The 21,193-nt window shown below is 39.4% G+C and overlaps 1 protein-coding gene across 1 annotated transcript in view; it reads left to right on the top strand.

Moving 5' to 3' along the window:
- Positions 1-15,744: 15,744 nt before the first annotated feature.
- LOC133805258 (probable protein phosphatase 2C 60) overlaps positions 15,745-21,193 on the top strand; it is a 40,015-nt gene continuing 34,566 nt past the window's right edge. Inside the window, exons 1-3 of the mRNA XM_062243390.1 lie at positions 15,745-16,056; positions 16,569-16,688; positions 16,899-16,962. Coding sequence (XP_062099374.1) covers positions 16,572-16,688; positions 16,899-16,962 — 181 coding nt within the window. The 5' untranslated portion in view covers positions 15,745-16,056; positions 16,569-16,571. The remainder of the gene's footprint in view (positions 16,057-16,568; positions 16,689-16,898; positions 16,963-21,193) is intronic.

The following is a 21,193-nucleotide window of genomic DNA, read 5'->3' as shown; positions in this document are numbered from 1 at the left end:
GTATCCTGAATCTAAATATATGTGCTGAATGCTTATTGTGGATTATTTGATGGGAGTACATGTGTAATGAATTAACTGTCTGTTATCATTGATTGTGTTGTATATGGTGTTTTCTTGCTGGGCCTTGGCTCACGGATGCTATGTGGTGCAGGTAAAGGCAAGGGCAAGTTGGATCAGCCTTGATTGGAGAGCTCAGCGAGTGGAATGTACATAGCCAATTGCTCAACCGCCACGGTTGAGGTTTAGACAGGGACGCGAGACCCAAAGATTGTCTGTTTTGCCTTAGTATGGCTAATGATTACTCATGTACCTTTGGGAGTCTATAAACTTACTTTTAACTCTGTTTCTTTTGGGATCCCATGTATATAACAGTTTAATTATATAAAATGAGTCTTTTGAAACCAAAACCTTTTTAACCCTAGCACTTACATGTTTAATGACACGTTTTTTAAAATTGATGACTTGATTAGCAAGTCTTGCACCTTTATAAGTACACAGTGTAGCGGTCTTGGCTATCCAGGGCGTTACAACTTCATTCGTTCCAGCAAAGATTTATACAGGATGTTAACTGAACTTCCTGTATCGACCAGCACTCTCTTCACCATCATGTTGGCAATTTGAACATCCACGACCAGCGGATCGGAATGTGGGAACCGAACATGTTGGGCATCGCAATCAGAGAAGGTTATTTCACCGTCCTCTGACCGAGCCTTCTTTGATGCCTGGTCCTTCACAGTCATCATCTCAATGTCCTGGTCGTGGCGTAGGGTCCGAGCATATCGTTCCCTTGCCTTTCCGCTGTTTCCCGCTAGGTGAGGGCCTCCGCAGATGGTGAGTAAAGTGCCAGCCATGGGGTCAGGCTGCAAAGGTGGCGAGCGTTGGCATGCAGGCGCCTGCTCGTTGCCACCTGGAGCCTCTCGTTGGGAAGCCCCCGAGGCCCGTACGTATCTCCTCAAGTGTCCTTGTCTAATAAGGAACTCGATTTCATCTTTTAGCTGGTTGCACTCGTTCGTATCGTGTTTGTAGTCGTTGTGAAAACGACAGAACTTGGTGGTATCTCTTTTCGAAATATCCTTTCGAATGGCAGCGGGTCTTTTGTAAGGCACACTGGAACTTGTGGCCTGATACACCTCTGCTCGAGACTCGACAAGGGCAGTGTAGTTGGTGAACCTTGGTTCATAACGATTGCTCTTGGCGAGCTTGTTCTCGGAAGTAGAGGGTTCGCTATGGGGCCTCTTTCCCCCATTCTTTCCATTGCCATTCCCATTGCTTTTGTCGTTGTCGTTGCCGTTGGGCTTTGACCCATTGGCGGCTTTGGCGGGGTCTTCAGTCCCCTTATCTTTGTTTGGGGTCTTTCCCTCGCTGGCAATGGCATCCTCGAGCTTGATGTATCGATCAGCTTGATCCAAAAATTCTTGGGTAGTTTTAACCCCATGCTTCCTGAGGCTACTCCAAAGAGGTGTACGGTGCCTAACTCCTGCGGTTAGGGCCATCATTTTGCCTTCGTCTCCCACTATTTTGGTTCCAGCAGCTGCTCGCATAAAATGTTGGACGTAGTCTTTCAGTGGTTCTCCTTCTTGCTGGCGTATCTCGACCAACTGGTTTGCCTCAGTTGGGTGCACACGACCCGCATAGAATTGTCTGTAAAACTCCTTTACGAACATCTCCCAAGATACAATACTTGTAGGAGGGAATTTAAAGAACCACTCCTGTGCAGCATTAGAAAGTGTTGCAGGGAAGATCCTGCACTGAGCGTCTTCGGACACCTTCTGAATGTCCATCTGTATCTCAAACTTGTTGACATGAGATACCGAGTCACCATACCCATCAAAGTTTGGAAGTGTGGGAATTTTAAACTTGCTGGGAGTTTCTGCCACAGCAATCCTTTGGACGAAAGGAGTGCCCCTTCTCCTGTCGTACTCGATGTGAGACGTTCTTCCCCCGACCAGTTGTTGCACTGCTTGGTTCAGGGCATCTATCTGAGCCTAAACGGCTTCAGGAATTACTGGGGCCTCTGGTGCTGGGGGAATGTACTCATCGTGCCATTCTCGGCGATCGTTGAGTACATCCCTTAAGTCGTCATCTCTTCGCCGTTGCTCACTTGCTCCGAGCTGGTTAAAGACGTTGTTTTGTTTGGGCTGCCCCCCAGCATTACGTCTCACTTGTTGGTATTCTCTAAGTGGTGGGCTTCTGCCTCCACCTCTCTCCTCATTCCTTCGACTAGCATTCCCTCTGCCTGAGTCGGCCTCATTGTAGCCATAGCCATCTCTGAACCTCGATTGGCTATGGTGAGACCGACTATCTCCTCGGTTTCCTCTTCGAGTTGGAACTTCCCGAGCGTTAGGGGGAGGCCTGCGCTGGTCAGTAGGTCCCCGTGCATTATCATGCCGTGGAGGGCCCCTGACCGCAGAGCCTGTCTCGGAGTTCCTTCTATTGCCAGAAGGACGCTGTCCCCTGCTCGGTGGGTGCGGCTCTTCACCCCCTTGGCGTCTAGGGCTACTGCCCGGCCCTATTCTACCTTGGTTGTGGGGGATTGCCTCGACCAGCCTGGGATGGAGGTTGCATCTCAAGATCCCTAGGTGGGACATCATCCTGAGGCATTGGTGGCTGCTCCGGCCTTTGAGGGCTTGTTGGCTGGATTGGAGGGCTAGGATTGGGACCCCTTTGAGGTGGCCCATTCGAGGGTTGATCAGGCTGCGAGGCAGGTGTAGCCTAATTCCTAGCCAATTGTAAGGTTGCTTCGAGGGCTGCCATGGCCTCCCTCTGACGACGGTCCATCTCCGCCTGTCTTTCACTCAGCTCTTGGCGCTGACGCTCTATTTCTTGCTGCTATCGCGCCATAGTCTCCGCAACACTTTCTTGACTGGCCCTCAGATTGGCCAATTCATCTTGCAATACTCCCAGAGTATTTCTCAGCATTTTGGAGTCCAATTCCTCCTCATCAAACTCCAAGTGTGGCTCATCCTCAGCCACGTTCGGAGGAGGAGGTTGGGATGGTGCAGCGCCAACCACCTGCCCAGTCTTCTTGGTTGTCTTTGCCATTAGTACTTCAACAACCTCGTCTCAAGCTCTCAATGAAAGCACCAGAATGTTGACCCTCGTTTTGGTCAACTGACACAGAGTCAAATGCTTGATGTAATGGAAAGTGTTGAAATAGATCTAATGGAAAAAACAGTAAATGACACAACAAATTATAGTGGTTCGGCCCCACGAATTGGTAATGACCTACGTCCACTTAAGTTATTATTAATATTAGTTCTCAAAGGAGTGATCAAAGAACTAGGGTTCTCTGAGTTTCACAAGCCTTAGAAGGGTGAATAATACAATCAGAAGATAATAGCTCTAATTCTCTTATAAAGCACAAACTTAACTCAACCAAAAAAAGTCTCTCTCCCTCCCTGAGCTATTTCTTCTCTATTTATAGGCTCAAGGAGGATTACATAAATTTGTTACAGATATTCTTTCCTAAATAATCGGATACTCAGGAATTATGGGAGATAATCTCGGATATGATTATAAATGTACAAGATCTTCTCAAAACATACGAAGTATACGACCAAGCTGGTTGTATATAAAATCCAGATGTTGTGTCAGGGGAGCCACCCTGGTCGATATTCGAACAACACCTTTGCCAAGTGTCAGCCACGTGTTAAAAATGTCTGCCACGTCATCTACGCCTATTTTTTGGATAACACATCACAAAAACAAAGGGAAAAAGTGTAACGAGAAACCTTTGGGTCCAAAAACCAACCCAAACAAGTTTAAGGGCGAGAAAGGTCCTTGCTTTGTGTGTGGGAAAAAGGGTCACTATGCTAGAGAGTGTAGGCATAGAAAAGACCAACAAGGACCTAAGGTGAATGCAACTCAAGAGGAAAACATAGTTGCTACCCTTAGTGAGGTGAATGCGTTTCAAGGCAAGGTGAAAGGGTGGTGGTATGATACATGTGCCACCGTCCATGTCACCTATGACAAATCATTGTTCAAGACCTTTGAAGAGTCAAAAGGCAACCATGAGATTCAAATGGGCAATGAGGGCAAATCCAAGGTACTTGGCAAAGGTACCATTGAAGTCTTTTTCACCTCCGGCAAGAAAGTTACATTAGTGAATGTACTTTATGTTCTCGAAATGAGTAGAAACTTGGTAAGTGGTGATTTTCTTAGCAAGCCCGACATTAAAGCCGTTTTTGAGTCCGGTAAACTTATACTTACCAAATCAAATGTATTTTTGGGAAAATGGTACTCTTGTGAGGGTATGGTTAAATTGTGCACCAATGATGTAACTTTCAATGTTATCAATAAAAAAGCTAATTCCGCCTATATTGTTAAGTATGATTCTTTATTTTTGTGGCATCTTAGACTATCGCATATAGGTTTTTCAACCATGAAAAGAGTAGTAAAATGTGGTATGATTGCATGCAATATTAAAAACTATGGTAAATGTGAAACATGTGATAAGGCAAAAATGATTAAGAAACCATTTCCTAAGTGTAGAAAGATCATCTAATTTACTAGATTTAATCCATAGTGATCTTTGTGAATTAAATGGCAACTAAAGGTGGTAAAATGTATTTTCTTACTTTTATAGATGATTTTAGTAGATATACCTATGTGTTTCTTTTAAAGCATAAAGATGAAACTTTTGATGCTTTTAAATTGTATAAATTAGAAGTTGAAAATCAACTAAATAAAAATATTAAGGTGCTAAGAAGTGATAGAGGGGGAGAGTATTGCTCTAATGAATTCAATACATTTTGCGATGAAAATGGTATAATTCATGAGTGCACCGTACCTTATACACCACAACACAATGGTGTTGCCGAAAGGAAAAATAGGACTTATCTAGAGATGATTAATTCTATGTTGGTGTTTTCTAAGTTGAACTTCAACTTATGGGGTGAAGCGTTATTAATCGCTTGTCACATTCTTAATTGAATACCGTTGAAGAAAAATGAGATATCTCCATATGAGTTATGGAAAGGAAGAAAACCCAACATAGGGTACTTCAAAGTGTGGGGGTGTCTTGCATATTGCAAGAAAAATGAACCTAATAGAACAAAGTTAGGTTCAAGAGCCATAAAGTGTGCTTTTGTTGGTTATTCCAACAATAGTAAAGCTTATAGGCTATTAGACTTAGAGTCTAATATTGTGATTGAATTTAGAGAAGTTGAATTTTTTGAGAATATGTTATGTGACAACAATTCTCAAGCTTCAACATCTCTAAAGGAGAATTTGTTATATGAGAACAATTCTCAAGCTTCTACATCCAAAGTTGATTCTCAAGAGGAGAATTCTCAAAAGAATGTAAAGCAACCCTTTGAACCTAGAAGAAGTCAAAGACTTAAAAAGGAGAAAAGTCTAGAAGTGGATGAGCTAGATCCTCAACGAATTTCATTCTACATGGTAGAAGGAAATAGAGAGGAAGTCGTTAGGAAAATCCCTATTGTACTTCTCATTGAGGATGATCCTAAGAATTATAGGGAAGCTATGCAATCGAGAGATAGTGCATTTTGGAAAGAAGCCATCAATGATGAGATGAATTCCATTCTTTTCAACAACACTTGGGAATTGGTAGATCTCCCACCAGGGTCTAAGCCAATTGGGTGTAAGTGGGTATTTAGGCGAAAATACCACACTGATGGCACTATCCAAATCTTCAAAGCTAGATTAGTAGCTAAAGGGTTTAGGCAAAAAGAGGGTATCGATTATTTCGATACCTATGCGCCTGTTGCAAGAACAACTTTTATAAGAATTTTGTTCGCTTTAGCTTCTATACACAACTTGTATGTTCATCAAATGGATGTCAAAATGGCATTCCTTAATGGTGAACTCAATGAGGAGGTCTATATGGAACAACCCGAAGGGTTTGTCCTACTAAAATATGAACATAAAGTATGTACACTTGTAAAATCCTTATATGGATTGCAACAAGCTCCTAAGCAATGGCATGAGAAATTTGATCAAGCCATCATGTCTAATGGGTTTAGACATAACAATGGAGACAAGTGTTTGTATTCCAAAAATTGTAAGGGATATGTGATCATTGTTTGCTTATATGTGGATGACATGCTTATTATAAGTGATAGCATGAAAGGGATAGAAGAAACGAAGAGGTTTCGATCATCAACCTTCAAGATGAAAGATCTTGGAGAAGTTGACACCATACTTGGTATCAAAGTAAAGAAACATAGTGGGGGTTTTGCGTTGGGTCAAGCCCACTATGTTGAGAAAGTATTGAACAAATTTAACCATCTCAAGGTTAAAGATGCCAATTCTCCATTCAATCATAGTGTAAAACTAGAGAAGAATGAAGGAAGAGTAGTGGCTCAATTGGAGTACGCTAGTGCTATAGGGAGTCTAATGTACGCTCCCAATGTACTAAACCTGATATGGCATTTGCGGTAAGTAAACTTAGTAGGTTTACAAGTAATCTAAGTGTGGATCATTGGAAGGCGATTGGAAGAGTCCTAGGTTAACTCAAGAAAACCAAAGGACTAAGCCTTCGCTACTTCAAATTTCCTTCAATCTTAGAAGGATATACAGATGCAAGTTGGATATCCAATCTTGGGGACAACTTGTCCACAACTGGTTGGGTATTTACACTTGGTGAAGGTGCAATTTCTTGGGGTTCCAAGAAACAAACCTGTATATATCATTCCACTATGGAGGCAGAGTTTATAGCACTAGCTGCTACCGGCAAAGAGGCTGAATTGTTAAGGGATCTGTTGATAGAGATACCCCTAATCAAAGAGAATGTATCCACTATATCGATACATTGTGACAGCCAAGCAACGTTGGCTAGAGCATACAGCGGAGTGTATAATGGGAAGTCTAGACATATTAGTCTAAGACATGGATATGTAAGAGAATTGATTCAAAGAGGAGTCATCTCAATATCCTATGTGAGAACAAGTAAAAATCTAGCGAATCCTTTCACTAAGCCACTAACGAGAGATTTAGTGACTACATCATCTTGAGGGATGGGACTTAAACTCCCTAAAGAGATTCACGACTGATGGCAACCTATCTTAACACTAGTTATTCAACTAGTGTTAGGTTCAATAGGTAACAACAAGTGAATATTAGTTGTACTCAAAACAAGTCCCATCTGAGATATTGAGTACTTGTGTGTTACCAAGTTGAGGGTTAAAACCGAAAGTTTTTTTAATAGAATTCATTCTTATGAAGACAAGTATTTTTGGTAACAAAATACTGTAAGAATTCTACCTATATGGACCTAGGGGTGGTGCCGCCTCTCATGAGAATTGGGAGTATTCTCAAGAACATCCATGAATGGAAAGTGCACATGGCCATTAACAGTGCAAAGCGAGACATAGAGGTCTCAAGTGAACATCGCAAAGGTGTGTGTGTTGTCACCGATTTGTTATCATGAAAAGATGGTTCAATGCCTAGTGCAACCAAATTTTCGACAAACTTTGTGATAATTACACTATAGTAAAGTTCAAGTTGAAAAACACTTTGCTTTATGCACTAATGCAATGACTCCTATAAGAGAGAGTTCTTATTTAATCAAGTGGGGGATATGTTATATTTTTAAATAAGAACTCTCTCTTATAGGAGTCATTGCATTAGTGCATAAAGCAAAGTGTTTTTCAACTTGAACTTTACTATAGTATAATATTATATTATATTATAATATAATGTTTTAGATTAAATAAATGTGACAAAGAGTGTCACATATTGTAACATATAATAGAGAGTTACAATATTTAGATATATGAGATATATCCAAATATGTAACATATTTGGTGTTACAAATTTGTAACTTCCAAATATTACCCTTTATTGTGTAAATTTGGTGTTACACAATATTGAGATGAATTTCATAAAGCCATATGAGAAATGGCTGTTAGAGATATGATTTTAACTCCAATAATGTGTTTTGGGGGTTATAAAATCAATTGGGAGAGTTTGGAATCGTTTGGAAAAACAGCACAAAATATGTGTTGAAAATGGTTAGTGGCCGCGGCCACTGAATGTTGGTGGTCATCGCCTGGGGGACAGAGAGCAGTGGCCGCGGCCACTGATGTCCCTGGGCGCGGCCACAGGTGCATTACAGGCCATTTTTTCAGTTTTTTCAATCTTTGTTGAACGACTCAAAAAACCCAAATAACTCCCAAATCTTATTTTTAATTCCATAATCAACCAATTAATCATTGGTAACAGCCATGGGGGTTGGTGGCATTTGAAATTCAAAGGGTGTTTCTAAACTCTATAAATAGGAGCGTATTGCTCACTTGAAATAAACAACATTTCTATCCATTAGATCACATGGCTAGAAACACCTTGAGGCTTAATAATTCCAGAAAACATTTCCTTTAATCTGAGGGAGATCCCTTAGTGCTTGAGTTAGGGGGAAATAAGCTTTTGGACAAAGGTTTTAAACCTTGTTCAAGTTGGTGATCCCCAACCCTCTTCACTTAGGTTGTGTAAGTGAGAGTTTACTTGTGTTTCTGTTCTTACATTTTATTCTATTGCTTTTCTTCTTATTCTCTTGTTCTATTTACTTGTAACTTTAGTTTAGAGTTGTAATCTTCTCTTTTGTTTGAAACACCTTTACTTTACTTGTAATCTTTTGCTTAGAGTTGTATTTTTCACTATTCTATTCTTCTTCTCTTCTTTTTCTTCTTTTTGTTTATTTGTACTTTCAGTTATAGAGTTGTAACCTTATTTAATCAATCATTATTTATTTGTAATATTATTGCCAAGAGTTGTATTATCTTACCATTTCCATTGAGGCAAATACTATTTTTCCTAACAATGTGTACTTTGTGGAAGAGTTCTGAGTCTTCTTGTAAACCAGAATTAGTTTGTAGGTTGTTATGACACCTCCGTGGCAGGGAGAAAGGGATTGCTTATGCAACATATTGGTTAAAGGATCTGACCAGAACTAGAGTAGAGTTTCTGGTGGGCCAGGTTGCTAGTTTTATGCTTGAGATTACTATTCCAGGGAGGATTAAAAGGAAGACAGTTAAGTGAACCACAGATAGGAAGATTGAGGGGAAAGTCTTAGCTAGATTAGCTAAGGATTGTGCAGTGTCAGGTATGGGTTATTATGGTATAAAGATTGGATGTGGAAACCGATGGACACTAAGATTAATTGGGAGATTTTGGATGAATCTCATGTTGCTACTTTTTTTTCTCTTCATTCAGGCATCAAGACAGTGTATCAGAGTATGAAAGCTTTATAGTGGTGGCCTGGAATGGAGAGGGACATAATGGAATACGTGGTAAAGTTCTTAACTTGTTAGCAGGTCAAATCAAAATATCGGAAACCAGTAAGGCCATTGCAGCCTTTGAATATTTTATAGTGGAAATAAGGAAACATCACGATTTGTTTCGCGGTGGGGCTACCCAAGAGAGTGGGCCAGTATGAGTTGGCATTGGTTCATTATGGACTAGTATTCTAAGTGAGTTCATTTCTATCAGTAAGAACAAATAACACAGTTGGTCAATATTCAGATCTCTATGTGAGAGAGATAGTGCTCCATGGGAATTCAAGGTCTATCTTATCAGATGAAGACTCTATTGTTACTTCCAGGTCTTGGAAGGGTTAAGGAAGGCGATGAGTATATAATTGGAATGTAGTACAGTTCATTATCCTCAGACTGATGGTAAATCAAAGAGAGAGAAAGTTATCCAGTATTGGAAAGGTACCTTATGAGATGAGGTATGATAAAGAATGTTTATCTCCCGTTCATGGGGATGAGATGGGTGAGGTGTTGATTTTGGATCCTGAGGTAGTTTAGGGGGCCATTGGGATTATTAGAGGTCAGAGCTTGGATGCTCACTTCTCAGAGTAAATGGAAGAGTTTTATTAATTTGAAATGCAGGAACATGGAGTTCTAGGTAGAAGATTGTATCTTCCTTAAAGTATCACCATGGAAAGGGGTGAGGAGTTAAGGGCAAGTCAAGCCCTGGATTAGTTTGACCGTTTGAGTCCTGGATAGGACCAGTTAGGTTGCCTTTAGATTGGCCTTATCATTGACATCGTCAGCTGTACACAGTGTAGTTTGTATTTCCATGTTGAGGACATGGGTTAGAAGAGGCTCATGTGTTGAGTTATGAGAATCTGGAGATTGAGGCTAAGTTATCCTGTAAGGAATAGCTAGTTCAGATATGAGATAGAAAGAATAAAGTTCTGAGAAACAAAGTTATACCTTGGATTAAGGTATGTTACAGAGACAGAGAGGTCGAGGGAACGACCTGGGAAACTGGAATCAGTTGTGCGGAATTTATATTCCGGGTGGTTCAAATAAATTTCGAGGACGAAATTTCTGTAAGGAGGGGATAGTTGTAATGCCCCAAATTTCCTAATAAGGTTTAGGACCTTGATTAGGAGACCGGGAGGGCCATAATTGATTTATTGTGCCATTAAATAATTATATGCATGTTTATGTGAATTATATTATGATATGATGATAAATGCATGCATATGGGTCCATTTTTAATTATAAGGGCATTTTGGTAATTTGGCCCGTTGAGGGCATAATTGTGTATGTTCATGCATGTGGGTGAATTGTGATTAATACCGCATTATATGTGGATTTTTTTGAGCCATTCGACATGAGACGATCATGGAATGCAAGTTTTCGGTCTGGACATAACGGGGTTAATTTCGGGGCTCGAGTTGAGTCTCGGGGTGATTTGAGGAATTAGAACATTACTGGGAATTAAAGGATAATGGGATATGATTTATTAGCATTTGAGAATATTGACAATAGCGAGAATTGGAGGGTGTTAATTATAATTAACGAGATAGGTGGGTAAGGATGATTTTGCCCTTGGTGGCTGTTAAGTCTTTTATTTAGGCATGAGGACATTTAGATCTTTTCACCCTAAGGTTGTATTTAGCCATTAGAAGGCTGTGGAATTTCCAAAATAGAGCATTATCCCTCCCTTCAACCGATCATCATTTCCTCTCCATTTCTCCTTGGATTTTGAAGCTTCTTTTGAGGAATCAAGCTAGGGAACCAAGCTGTGATAAGCTAGGGTTGGGTTCTACCATTGAAGAGGGTGTATTGCTGAGATTGAGGTGAGTTTTTAACCATAGAATCTATTGTTCTTGCTCTATTTTCATTTGGAGTTTCAGTTTGGTTTTTGAGTTGGAAAGTTGAGAGTTTGGTGGAAGCTTTGGCTAGGGTTACTTGGGTTGTGATGCCTAGGACATGTGTAGATGATATTTGGGTTCATTTGTGGGTTTAAATGAAGTTTGGGAGCTTGAGTTTCAGGTTGGAAATGGAAAACTCGAAGGAAGAAGAACCAGGGCTATTCCAACCTGGTCCTAGCGCTTTAGTGCCCAAAGGAGGGCGCTACAGCGCTGTCTAGGGCCAGACTACCCTGGTTGTAGCGTTGGGGCGCTAGGGGGCAGCGCTGTAGCGCTACCCTATTTTCTCATATGCATGTGTTTGGGTGTTTTTAAGGGTTTTTGGCTCAGGGCTTCAATTTCTAAAGCTCGGGATCGAATCTACTCACTATTTGGGTACAATTCGGGGTCCCGGGAGTGAGGTTTAGGTCAAGATCCTTTTATTGTTGATTTCATTAATGGAGATTGTATTTGGTTATGACTAAGTGACCGCTAAGGGATTAAAGGATCGATCATTCTCAAAGGTTGTTCAATTGTTATTTCTTGCTCGAACCAGAGGTAAGAAAACTGCACCCAGTATGTACGAGAAACATGTGATTAGGGCATGCCATGAATGTTGAATATGAGATTGATCAGAGCTTGAGTCTCTGTGTTTGTGCATGATCCTAATTATGCTAGCAATTGTTAAGTAAGCATGATGAATGCCCTACATTTGGATATTTGACATATGATATATGCCTGGTAGCTTTGCTTACTTGTGCGTGGCACTAACTAACTAGTCAGAATTGGCAATGGTGTCAGTATTAACTGTGAAGCTATGACTCACTTGTCAAGTTCGGCAGTAGTACTGAGCACTGGTCACATGGTACTGACTAAAAAGTCAAGAATGGTCTTAGCGTGTTTAACGCAAGCCGATAAAGATTAGATCTTATCGACATCTACATTGAATGACTCAAATGAGCATTAATGCCGGACCAACCTCAAGTTCGATGAAAACTAAAAGCACTTGTCTAGCCTAAGGCTAGTCACTTAGAGCCAAGGCCAGAGAGCCCCAGTGATTGTTTAGTCACATGGCTATGGGTGCTGAGCCTAGGTGACTACTTCGTCACATGACTGTGGGTGCCAAGCCCCGTAGTGACTTATTCGTCAGTCACTCATCTGATTAGAGCTATTGCCAGAAAGCCCAGGTGACTGTTTCGTCACATGGCTATGGGTACTGAGCCCCGTAGTGACTTGCTTGTCAGTCACTCATTATGGTTAAACAGAACTTCAAAAGTGATATTCACTCATCTGTTCAGGGCTATAAGCTCTGTATGATTATAATGATCATCATTCGCATGGCTGTGGGTGCTGAACCCTGTGGTGACTTGCTTGCCAGTCACTCCTTATGGTTAACGGAACCACCAGTGTTAAATCACTCATCTGATTAGGATTGACTTGATAGTCATCCAATTAGGAGGGCATGATTTCTTATCCTAGATTCCACAACATTGTCTGAACTTATTTGCGTGCTTGATTAGAGCTATAATTGCTAGGCATGCTAGATATGATTTTGTGACATGATATTACTGTTCATGAGCATATTGAGTTTTCTTGCTGGGCTTCGGCTCACGGGTGCTATGTGGTGCAGGTAAAGGCAAAAGAAAGCTGGACCATCCTTGAGTTGGAGAGCTTAGGTGACGGTGTGTACATATGCAGCTGCTCGACCGCCACGACCAAGGGTTGAAAGAGGAACTAGGGTTAAACCCTGTTTTGCCGCTTAGATCGGCTGGTTGTAAATATTTTATTGTAATGAACCTTTAAATTATATTTTTGGGATCCCAATGTATACATTAAACATTTTAGTGAAACGTTATATCTTATCCAAAAAATTTAATCCTAAACCGCTAATCATACTTAGTTACACAATTATGCCCAAATGACTCGGTTAGTGAGTTTAGCACTGTTCAAATTGCACACCGTAACGGTTCCTGGAGTTTAGGGCATTACATGAACTGCACGATTAAAGCAGGTAGAGATCCGAGGGTCAGAATTAAATAAACCAAACGATGACAAAAGGTTGACAAGACAACTGTCACAACTTGAAACTCAAACAGACGCATATAACAAGCAAACATGTGTCCCGTACTTGAGTGAGTGGGTGGGCACGTTTTCTCACGACAAAAGCCAAAAAGCTCCTATTGTGCATGTCAAAAGTGACGTCATGCATGAGTAGAGACTTTGGGGGCAAATGTTGTACCCTAAAAACATGAGCTCAACTATCTTGCTCGGGGTACAATTGACACGTAATAAGTGAAGGAAGCAAGAATTTGGAGATGTTTTGCTAACTCCAAACTAATCAGCATGAGGCTATGTCACTGAGTTTGGGACAACCCAGGATCCTTCAGATCGTTTGAAGCGCGGATGACATAGATCAAAGTATCCAATGTCTAGTGTCAAAATCGCCTTCATTAAGCTCAAGTATTATCTAAGTCAATCTGTCCTGCTCTAGTTATATCCAATTCATGGGTGTCATTTAGCTCAAGGTGGTTCAAAGAAGCACATGGAAGAATCCCTACAGACTCGGATGCCCAATATGCGCAATAAATGCACACAATCGTTATATACATTTATTGATTGATGTAAATGACAATAGGCTTAATTAGGGTATGTATGTATCTATTTATTTGGGAAGTTACCCAATCTTGTATGTTACCATTTATAGTACGATTACCCAATATTGTCCATCATAATTCCCTATAAATATAAGGGGAATTGACAGTAAAAGGGATCAACAATCTTGTATGCCAAAACTCTGCTAAAATTGTCATAAATAATTTCCTTAAGAGTTCAAAAACAAGAATAAGAGTGACTCGTGGACTAGGTGGATTTTAACCACTGAACCACGTAAAAACTTTGTGAGTTTATATTTACGGTTTATTAGCAAGCTTAATCTCACTAATCAGGTTTCTTAATCCACTATTGGCAAAAAACTGCGTCAACACCTCTCAACAAGCGATCCAATGCCACTGCCATTCACTTTCCACCCCGTACATCGACCCAAAACATCTCCAAATGCCTTGACTTTAGTGAAATTGTAATAGTTTTTGCACCTGTTTGTGTATGATCAATTTTATTATGTATTTAACAAATCCTAATATTCCCCCACTTGGTTAAATACACCCTCCTTCTCTAGCCTGAATGATATTAGTGCATAAAATTAAATACCTTTTAGTTTGCACTTTATCTTAGTAAAAATACTACAAAGGTTTACCGAAATGCTTAGTAGTCTGAAAAGATTGAACCAAACATTCCTAGTAATAAAATCAGTAGTATCTCACACACCTCTACTTGATTACTCATGTTCCCACTTTGCGTACTTAACACTTTTATGGCCTTGTGCTTATCCATTGATGAACCATCCGGAGAGAAAACTCCTAGTCTCTTGAGAGCTGGCACCACCTCTATGTTCATATAGGTGAAAGTCTTGCAACATCTTGTTACCTTTAGAGATGGTTGTTGCTCACAACTGAATTTCATTAAAAGCCTATGGCTTTACCCTCACATCTGGTCGCGACCAACATTAACTATTCTAGATGGGACTCTAATTCTTTATTGTTGTCGATATTGACAGTCCTAGGAATTTTGTTCTATGGGGGCTTAAAATAAAAATTATATTTTAACTGATATTAATAAACATAAAATTCTAATTGTTTACTTCAAATAAAATTTATATTTATTTGTAGAAATTTTATGTATTTTGTGGGGTCTTAAGTGTAAAAAAAATATTTATAGGGTTTTTTTGTTAATAATTTGTAAACAATTAATAAAATATAATATATTTTTTCTAATATTTTTTTGAGTGGGGGCTCAAGCCCCCACACGGACCCAACTCGGTCCACCCTTGGTTGTCAACTATTTCCTTATCAACAATTTATTCTTACCCTTTGAACTTTACACTCGATGTGAACAAGTTTTGAGTTGGGTTGCCATCATTGGAGAATCTATTTGTCAAAGAATTTTAGTTTCTTCTCTTTATTTGTAAAACTAACCAAATCTCTCCATACTTGTCTAATAAATGAATTCGTTAATTTCTCACACGATTTGACATATTATATTAATATGACTTTATCATCTACCAATTGTCTTACGTAGTGATGTCTTAGACTTATATAATTAGACTTCACATTGTATATCTAAAGGGAGAAAAAACTATTATATACTAGAGAAGAAAAGATACGAAATTGCAGTTTCATAAATATATATTTTTATAAATAATAATTAATAATAACATAAAAAATATCAAGGGAAAGAGGGAGAAAAATTAGTCAGAGATTTTCTCTTCCCACACCACATATTCATAGCAAAATTTATTTTAAAAAAAATCAAAACATTCCTTAAGTCACATTAGAAAAATAAATAAAGGGTAAATATTTATTTGGATACAACTGAAGACAGTTTAGTAATATTGATAAAATTTTATTAATCTAATTTAAATCAAGAGTAATAAATATATATAATTTTAAATGATAAAGTATTATATAACTATTATTGAAAATATATGTATTTTTGATTAAAAACAGATTAGAAATGGTTGGTTATTTACCCTTAAATAAATAAATAATAAGAAGTAAAAATTGATTACGAGAGGGTGAAGTAGTTGTCGTGGAATTAGACGTCTACGTGGGTGTGTAAGTGGAAAAAAGTCAAGAGTCGCCGGAATTTCCAAAGCTGCTTCTTACTAAGATCACCATTCCACAAAGGCTCGTTTCTCTCTCTTTCATGGGGTTTCAGTTTTTTATTATTTCAACCAATTCGTGGTTCTCTTTCTATCAGATTCCGTGAAAATATATTCTGGGCTTTCGTGAATCCTTGGATAGAATCATATTTTCATTTCCAAAACCACTGCAACTGCTCCTTTTCTTATCTGGGTACTGATCTTTCTGCTCACTACGCTCGAATAAACCTGGCATGTAAGTGAATCATTAATATTTTTTAAAAGTTATATATGGTGTTTAAATTTTCATTTTTAGTTTCTTCATGGAAAGGTAAAGTTAGCTTCTTGGTCTTTGTTTGTATTTTTTTTCTTTTCAATTTTTTGTTTGTTTGTGACTGTGATTTTCTCTCAAAAATGGAAATTGGCAGGTCGATTCTTCTACAATGTATGCGTTTAACTTGATATTGATTGATTGATATATTTGAATTAAAGTTACTTAATTTGGACCAGGTTTTCGCTTAAATTTTGTGAACTTTTTTTTTCCTTTGATTGAGCTGATCCCGTTCGATATTTTCTGGGTTTTTTCTTTGTTGGTTAAGGTTCTGTTGTTCTTATTTTGTTTGATGGTTTTTATACTATCCGATGTATTCAACATAATTCTTTATATAAAGTTTGAGATTTGATTATTGAAAGATGTTTATACATTTTATATGTATTTTATTTCTTTCTCATAATTCATGCCTTTCTTTTTATTATTATTTTGAATAGAAAATGGGCATATATCTCAGTACTCCCAAAACTGATAAGTTCTCTGAAGATGGTGGGAATGATCGGCTAAGATACGGTTTATCATCAATGCAAGGGTGGCGCGCATCCATGGAAGATGCTGTATGTAATTAATGAAATCTTTTGTTTTTCCAAATTAGAACTGATTGGAAATTGATCCATTTTCTGATATTTAAAGTTTTAAATTATTCTTCAGTTCTATCGACAAGCCTGCCTGGAGTTCGTTTATTGACATGTCTCATTCTGTGTCTTTATCATGTCAAAGATTATTGTTAAGTACTTAAGTTACTGTGATTTATTTCTTTTGTTTAGCATGCTGCTTATCCTGATCTGGATGCGTCCACTTCCTTCTTTGGTGTTTATGATGGTCATGGAGGTAAGAATTGGGAGGATAGGTTGCCAATATCTTTGCTGGATTACCAATTTTATTAGTATTTGTTTCTGCACATTGTTGGATGGCCTTCCTGTGTCAGTGGTTCTCGATGGCAGTTTGCACCATAGAATGTATTATGATCGTTTGTCACATGTTTTTTTGAGTTAGGGTGTCTTTTTAGTTGTGCTGTATTTGTAGACATGTGATACACACTAAATACAGAAAATCAATCCTTGAAAGAATTCTGCTATTGGGGTTCTCATTGATATAAAAAAACAGAGTTACAAAGTTCCAAGTCTTCGAGACACTTGGATATCTCCACAAGAGTTATTACTCTTCCCCAATTCAAATACAATAATCTGATAACTAACTCAGACAGATTAACTACTATATACTAGGTCTCTCTCCAACTAGGACTTAACAAATTAACTACCCCAACTAATTAAAATTACAACTTAACCAATTAGGAAAATACAACTCAGCAATGTCTTCTAATTACTCGTGGTCTATTCTTGTGCCTGAATGTGTTAGACATGTTTGATGCCTAACATTACCCCCTACCCAAACATTCACATTGTCCTCAAGGTAAAATTCAGGAAAATCTTTTGTTGGATCATCGGGTAGTTTCCCCAAGTGGCTTCAAGTTCTAGACTCAACGACTATTGCCAAAATGAATCATCTCTTCCTTGACAATACAACTATCCAAGGAATCCTGTTGACAGTTAGAAAAAAATAGGGGATTAATGTTTGATCTTTGGGATTCCTAGGAATAGGAATCGGTTCCTATTTCTGCATTTAATGTAATTATTTCTGTATTTCCTATATATACCTCTAGTCCTAGGTTGTACATACATATCAGTGAATAGAAATATAGCAAGAAAGGTTTTTTCCTCACCATTTCAACATGGTATCAGAGCCATAAGGCTCGATTCTGTCCCCCCTCAGTTTTTCCTCCATTTTTTCCAGCGGTCATCCCTCCTTCTAGTCGCAAACCAGTCCGGCGACACTCTAGGCCTCCGGCGAAGTCATTTGGCATCTGCTTCGGCGCTCAACCTCCAGTCGCTCCTCTCCGGCGTCATCTCCAGCGTCTCGGCCAGTCCAATCCGGCAGCAGTCCAGTCTCGGCGCTTCAGTCGGCCCCCGTAGCCCTCAGTCGCTCCACTCTCGGGTCTCTCCCTCACAATAGCCAATCTCTCTGTGATGTCGAATAGTGAGGAAGTTACCTCTCAAAATATTGGGCCTCACTCAACCCAGCCCAATGAAGGTAACCCTAACCCCAACTCAGCCCACACTCAGCCCAGTGGGTCTATGGGTTCTCTTTATAACCTTAATAGTGGTTCACTTAATATTACAGCCCATAAACTTGATGGCAAAAATTATTTACAATGGGCCAATCTGTCAAACTTGTCATTTGTGGTCGTGGTAAACTAGGATACATTACTGGTGATCTCCCTGCACCTCTTTTCAATGATCCTACATACAAGGTATGGCAAGCTGAAAATTCTATTGTACTTGCATGGTTAATTAATTCAATGGACTCAAAAATCAGCCGCAGATATCTGTTCTTTAAGACTGCTAAGGAGGTGTGGGGCGCTGCCCGAAAAATGTATTCTGACCTTGGTAATGCCTCTCAGATTTTCGAAATCCGTACCAAGCTTAAAGAAATTAAGCAAGGTAATCAAACTGTTACCCAATATTTTTCCGACTTACAAGACTTGTGGCAGGAGCTCGATTTGTATCTGGATACCACACCACTATGTGCTAACTGCACTACAATCCAGTGGCAGCAGTTAGAGAAAGAACGAGTTTTTGAATTTCTTACGGGGTTAAACAGTAATCTTGATGAAGTTAGAGGTCGTCTGGTGGGTCGTGCCCCATTTCCTGACACTGAAGAAGCCTTCTCTGAGGTTAGACGTGAAGAAGCACGTCGTCGTGTCATGCTTACTACTCCTGACCTGCAGCCCATTGAAAGCTCAGCTCTCGTATCAAAATCTGGCCCTCCACCACATGGCAGATCCACTCCTGACCCTCGACCTAATCGTAAGGGTGATCGGCCTTGGTGTGATCACTGCCAACGTTACGGTCATACTCGATCTACTTGTTGGGTTATCCATGGTAAACCACCCAATTGGACCCCTTGCCGCCAAAATGAAAGAAAGGCTTATCAAACTCAAACTAAGAGTACCAATGATCAAAATAGTGCTGGTACCCCTTCATTCAGTAAGGAACAACTTGCCCACCTATACACTCTTTTGAGTCAATCATCCATAAACCCCAGTTCCGGTCCTGAGACTCATAGTGCCTCTGTTGCACACTGGTAATTTTTCTACCACCTCCAACACACCATGCATCATCGATTCGGGCGCCACTGATCACATGACAGGTTTACCACATTTGTTTGATACTTATTCTCCATGTTCCACTAAATCTATTGTCACAATTGCAAACGACACCCATTCTCTTATTGCTGGAATAGGCACTATTAAATTATTTGCTGACCTCATTCTTAAATCAGTACTTTATGTTCCTCTTTTGAAATGCAATTTAATCTCTGTCCAAAAATTAACCAGTGATAATCATTGATTCGCTAAATTCATATCAATTTCAGGATCTATCATTGGGGAGGATGATTGGCAGTGCTAGGGTTCGTAACGGACTTTATTTCTTTGAAAGGCGACATCCAGTTAACGAGCTCTCTTCTCTACTACGTTTGGGTTCAAGTTCTATTTCTAATTCTTGTTCAAGTTCATCGTCTGTTTCAAACTCTGTTTCAAAAACAATTATGTTATGGCATTGTCGACTTGGGCATCCAAGTTTTTTATATTTTAAACACTTAATCCCATCGTTTTTTGTAAATAAGAATATTACTGATTTTCATTGTGATATTTATCAATTTGTCAAGCACACACGAATTTCGTTCCCTCACAAAATATATACACCTTCCAACCCATTTTCTCTGATTCATAGTGACATATGGGAACCTTCCAAGGTCAATACTTCTCATGGTAAGCGATGGTTTATCTCTTTTATTGATGATCACACACGTCTCACTTGGGTCTAACTTGGGTCTATCTTCTTAAAAGTAAGTTTGAAACATGCCAAATTTTTCAGAACTTTCATCAAATGATCCAAACATAGTACCAAACATCTATAAGAATACTCTGTACCGACAATGGTACTGAATATTTCAATACCACTCTTGGTCCCTATCTTCTCAAAAATAGGATTGTCCATCAAAGCTCGTGTGTTGATACTCCGCAACAGAATGGAGTTGCTGAACGCAAAAATCGCCATCTCTTAGAAGTAGCTCGTGCTCTTATGTTCACTATGCATGTCCCTAAACATCTTTGGGGCGACGCTATCCTTACTACTGCTTATCTCATTAATCGCCTCCCTAGTCAACCCCTTCAGTTCAAAACACCATATTCTGTTCTTCAATCTCTACATCCTCACATCTCTACAAATACTCTACCTGTTAAAGTATTTGGTTGCACTGCTATTGTGCATGTTCACTCCCACCATCGGAGTAAATTTGATCCTAGAGCCATTAAGACTGTTTTTGGGTTACTCTCCTACCCAAAAAGGTTATCGGTGTTATTGTCCCATCACCAAAAAAACATTTATCTCATGTGACGTCACATTTTTCGAGGATACTCCTTCACTCCCACATCGCTTCAGGGGGAGTCCAACCATCACCAGCAAGAAGCTCAGTGGTCGTGGGGGTTAGAATTACCCTTAACAACTCTTTTTCCATTTACCTCTTCCACTCCACTTTCTTCTGAACCAGATATCCAGACTCTCCCGCCTGAACAAGAAAATCCACCAACCTCTCCTTAAAACACTGAACCAGAAGGACATCCTCAAGACCAAAATGTACAGAAAGAGATTCAGGTGTATTCCAGAAGAAATAAACAAGTTATGAATCCTTAGCACAGTCAAACGCCCAATCCGGTGATGGAACCGCTTCCCTCAAAAGATCCAGGTATTCTCCCATCTAACAAACAGTCAGATCTAGATATTCCTATTGCATTAAGGAAAGGAACCAGATCATGTACCCAACACCCCATTTCAAAGTTCATTTCTTACTCAAAATTGTTATCTCCATTTAAAGCTTTCACCTCGAATCTATCAAATGTTGTGATTCCCAGGAATATCGAAGAAGCTCTTGATTCTCCTCAGTGGAAAGCAGCAGTGCTTGAAGAAATAAGAGCACTTAAACATAATGGAACGTGGAA

The sequence above is a fragment of the Humulus lupulus genome, chromosome X (genome assembly GCF_963169125.1).
Source record: "Humulus lupulus chromosome X, drHumLupu1.1, whole genome shotgun sequence".
Taxonomy (NCBI): domain Eukaryota; kingdom Viridiplantae; phylum Streptophyta; class Magnoliopsida; order Rosales; family Cannabaceae; genus Humulus; species Humulus lupulus.
This window is presented reverse-complemented; position numbering and strand designations above follow the sequence as displayed.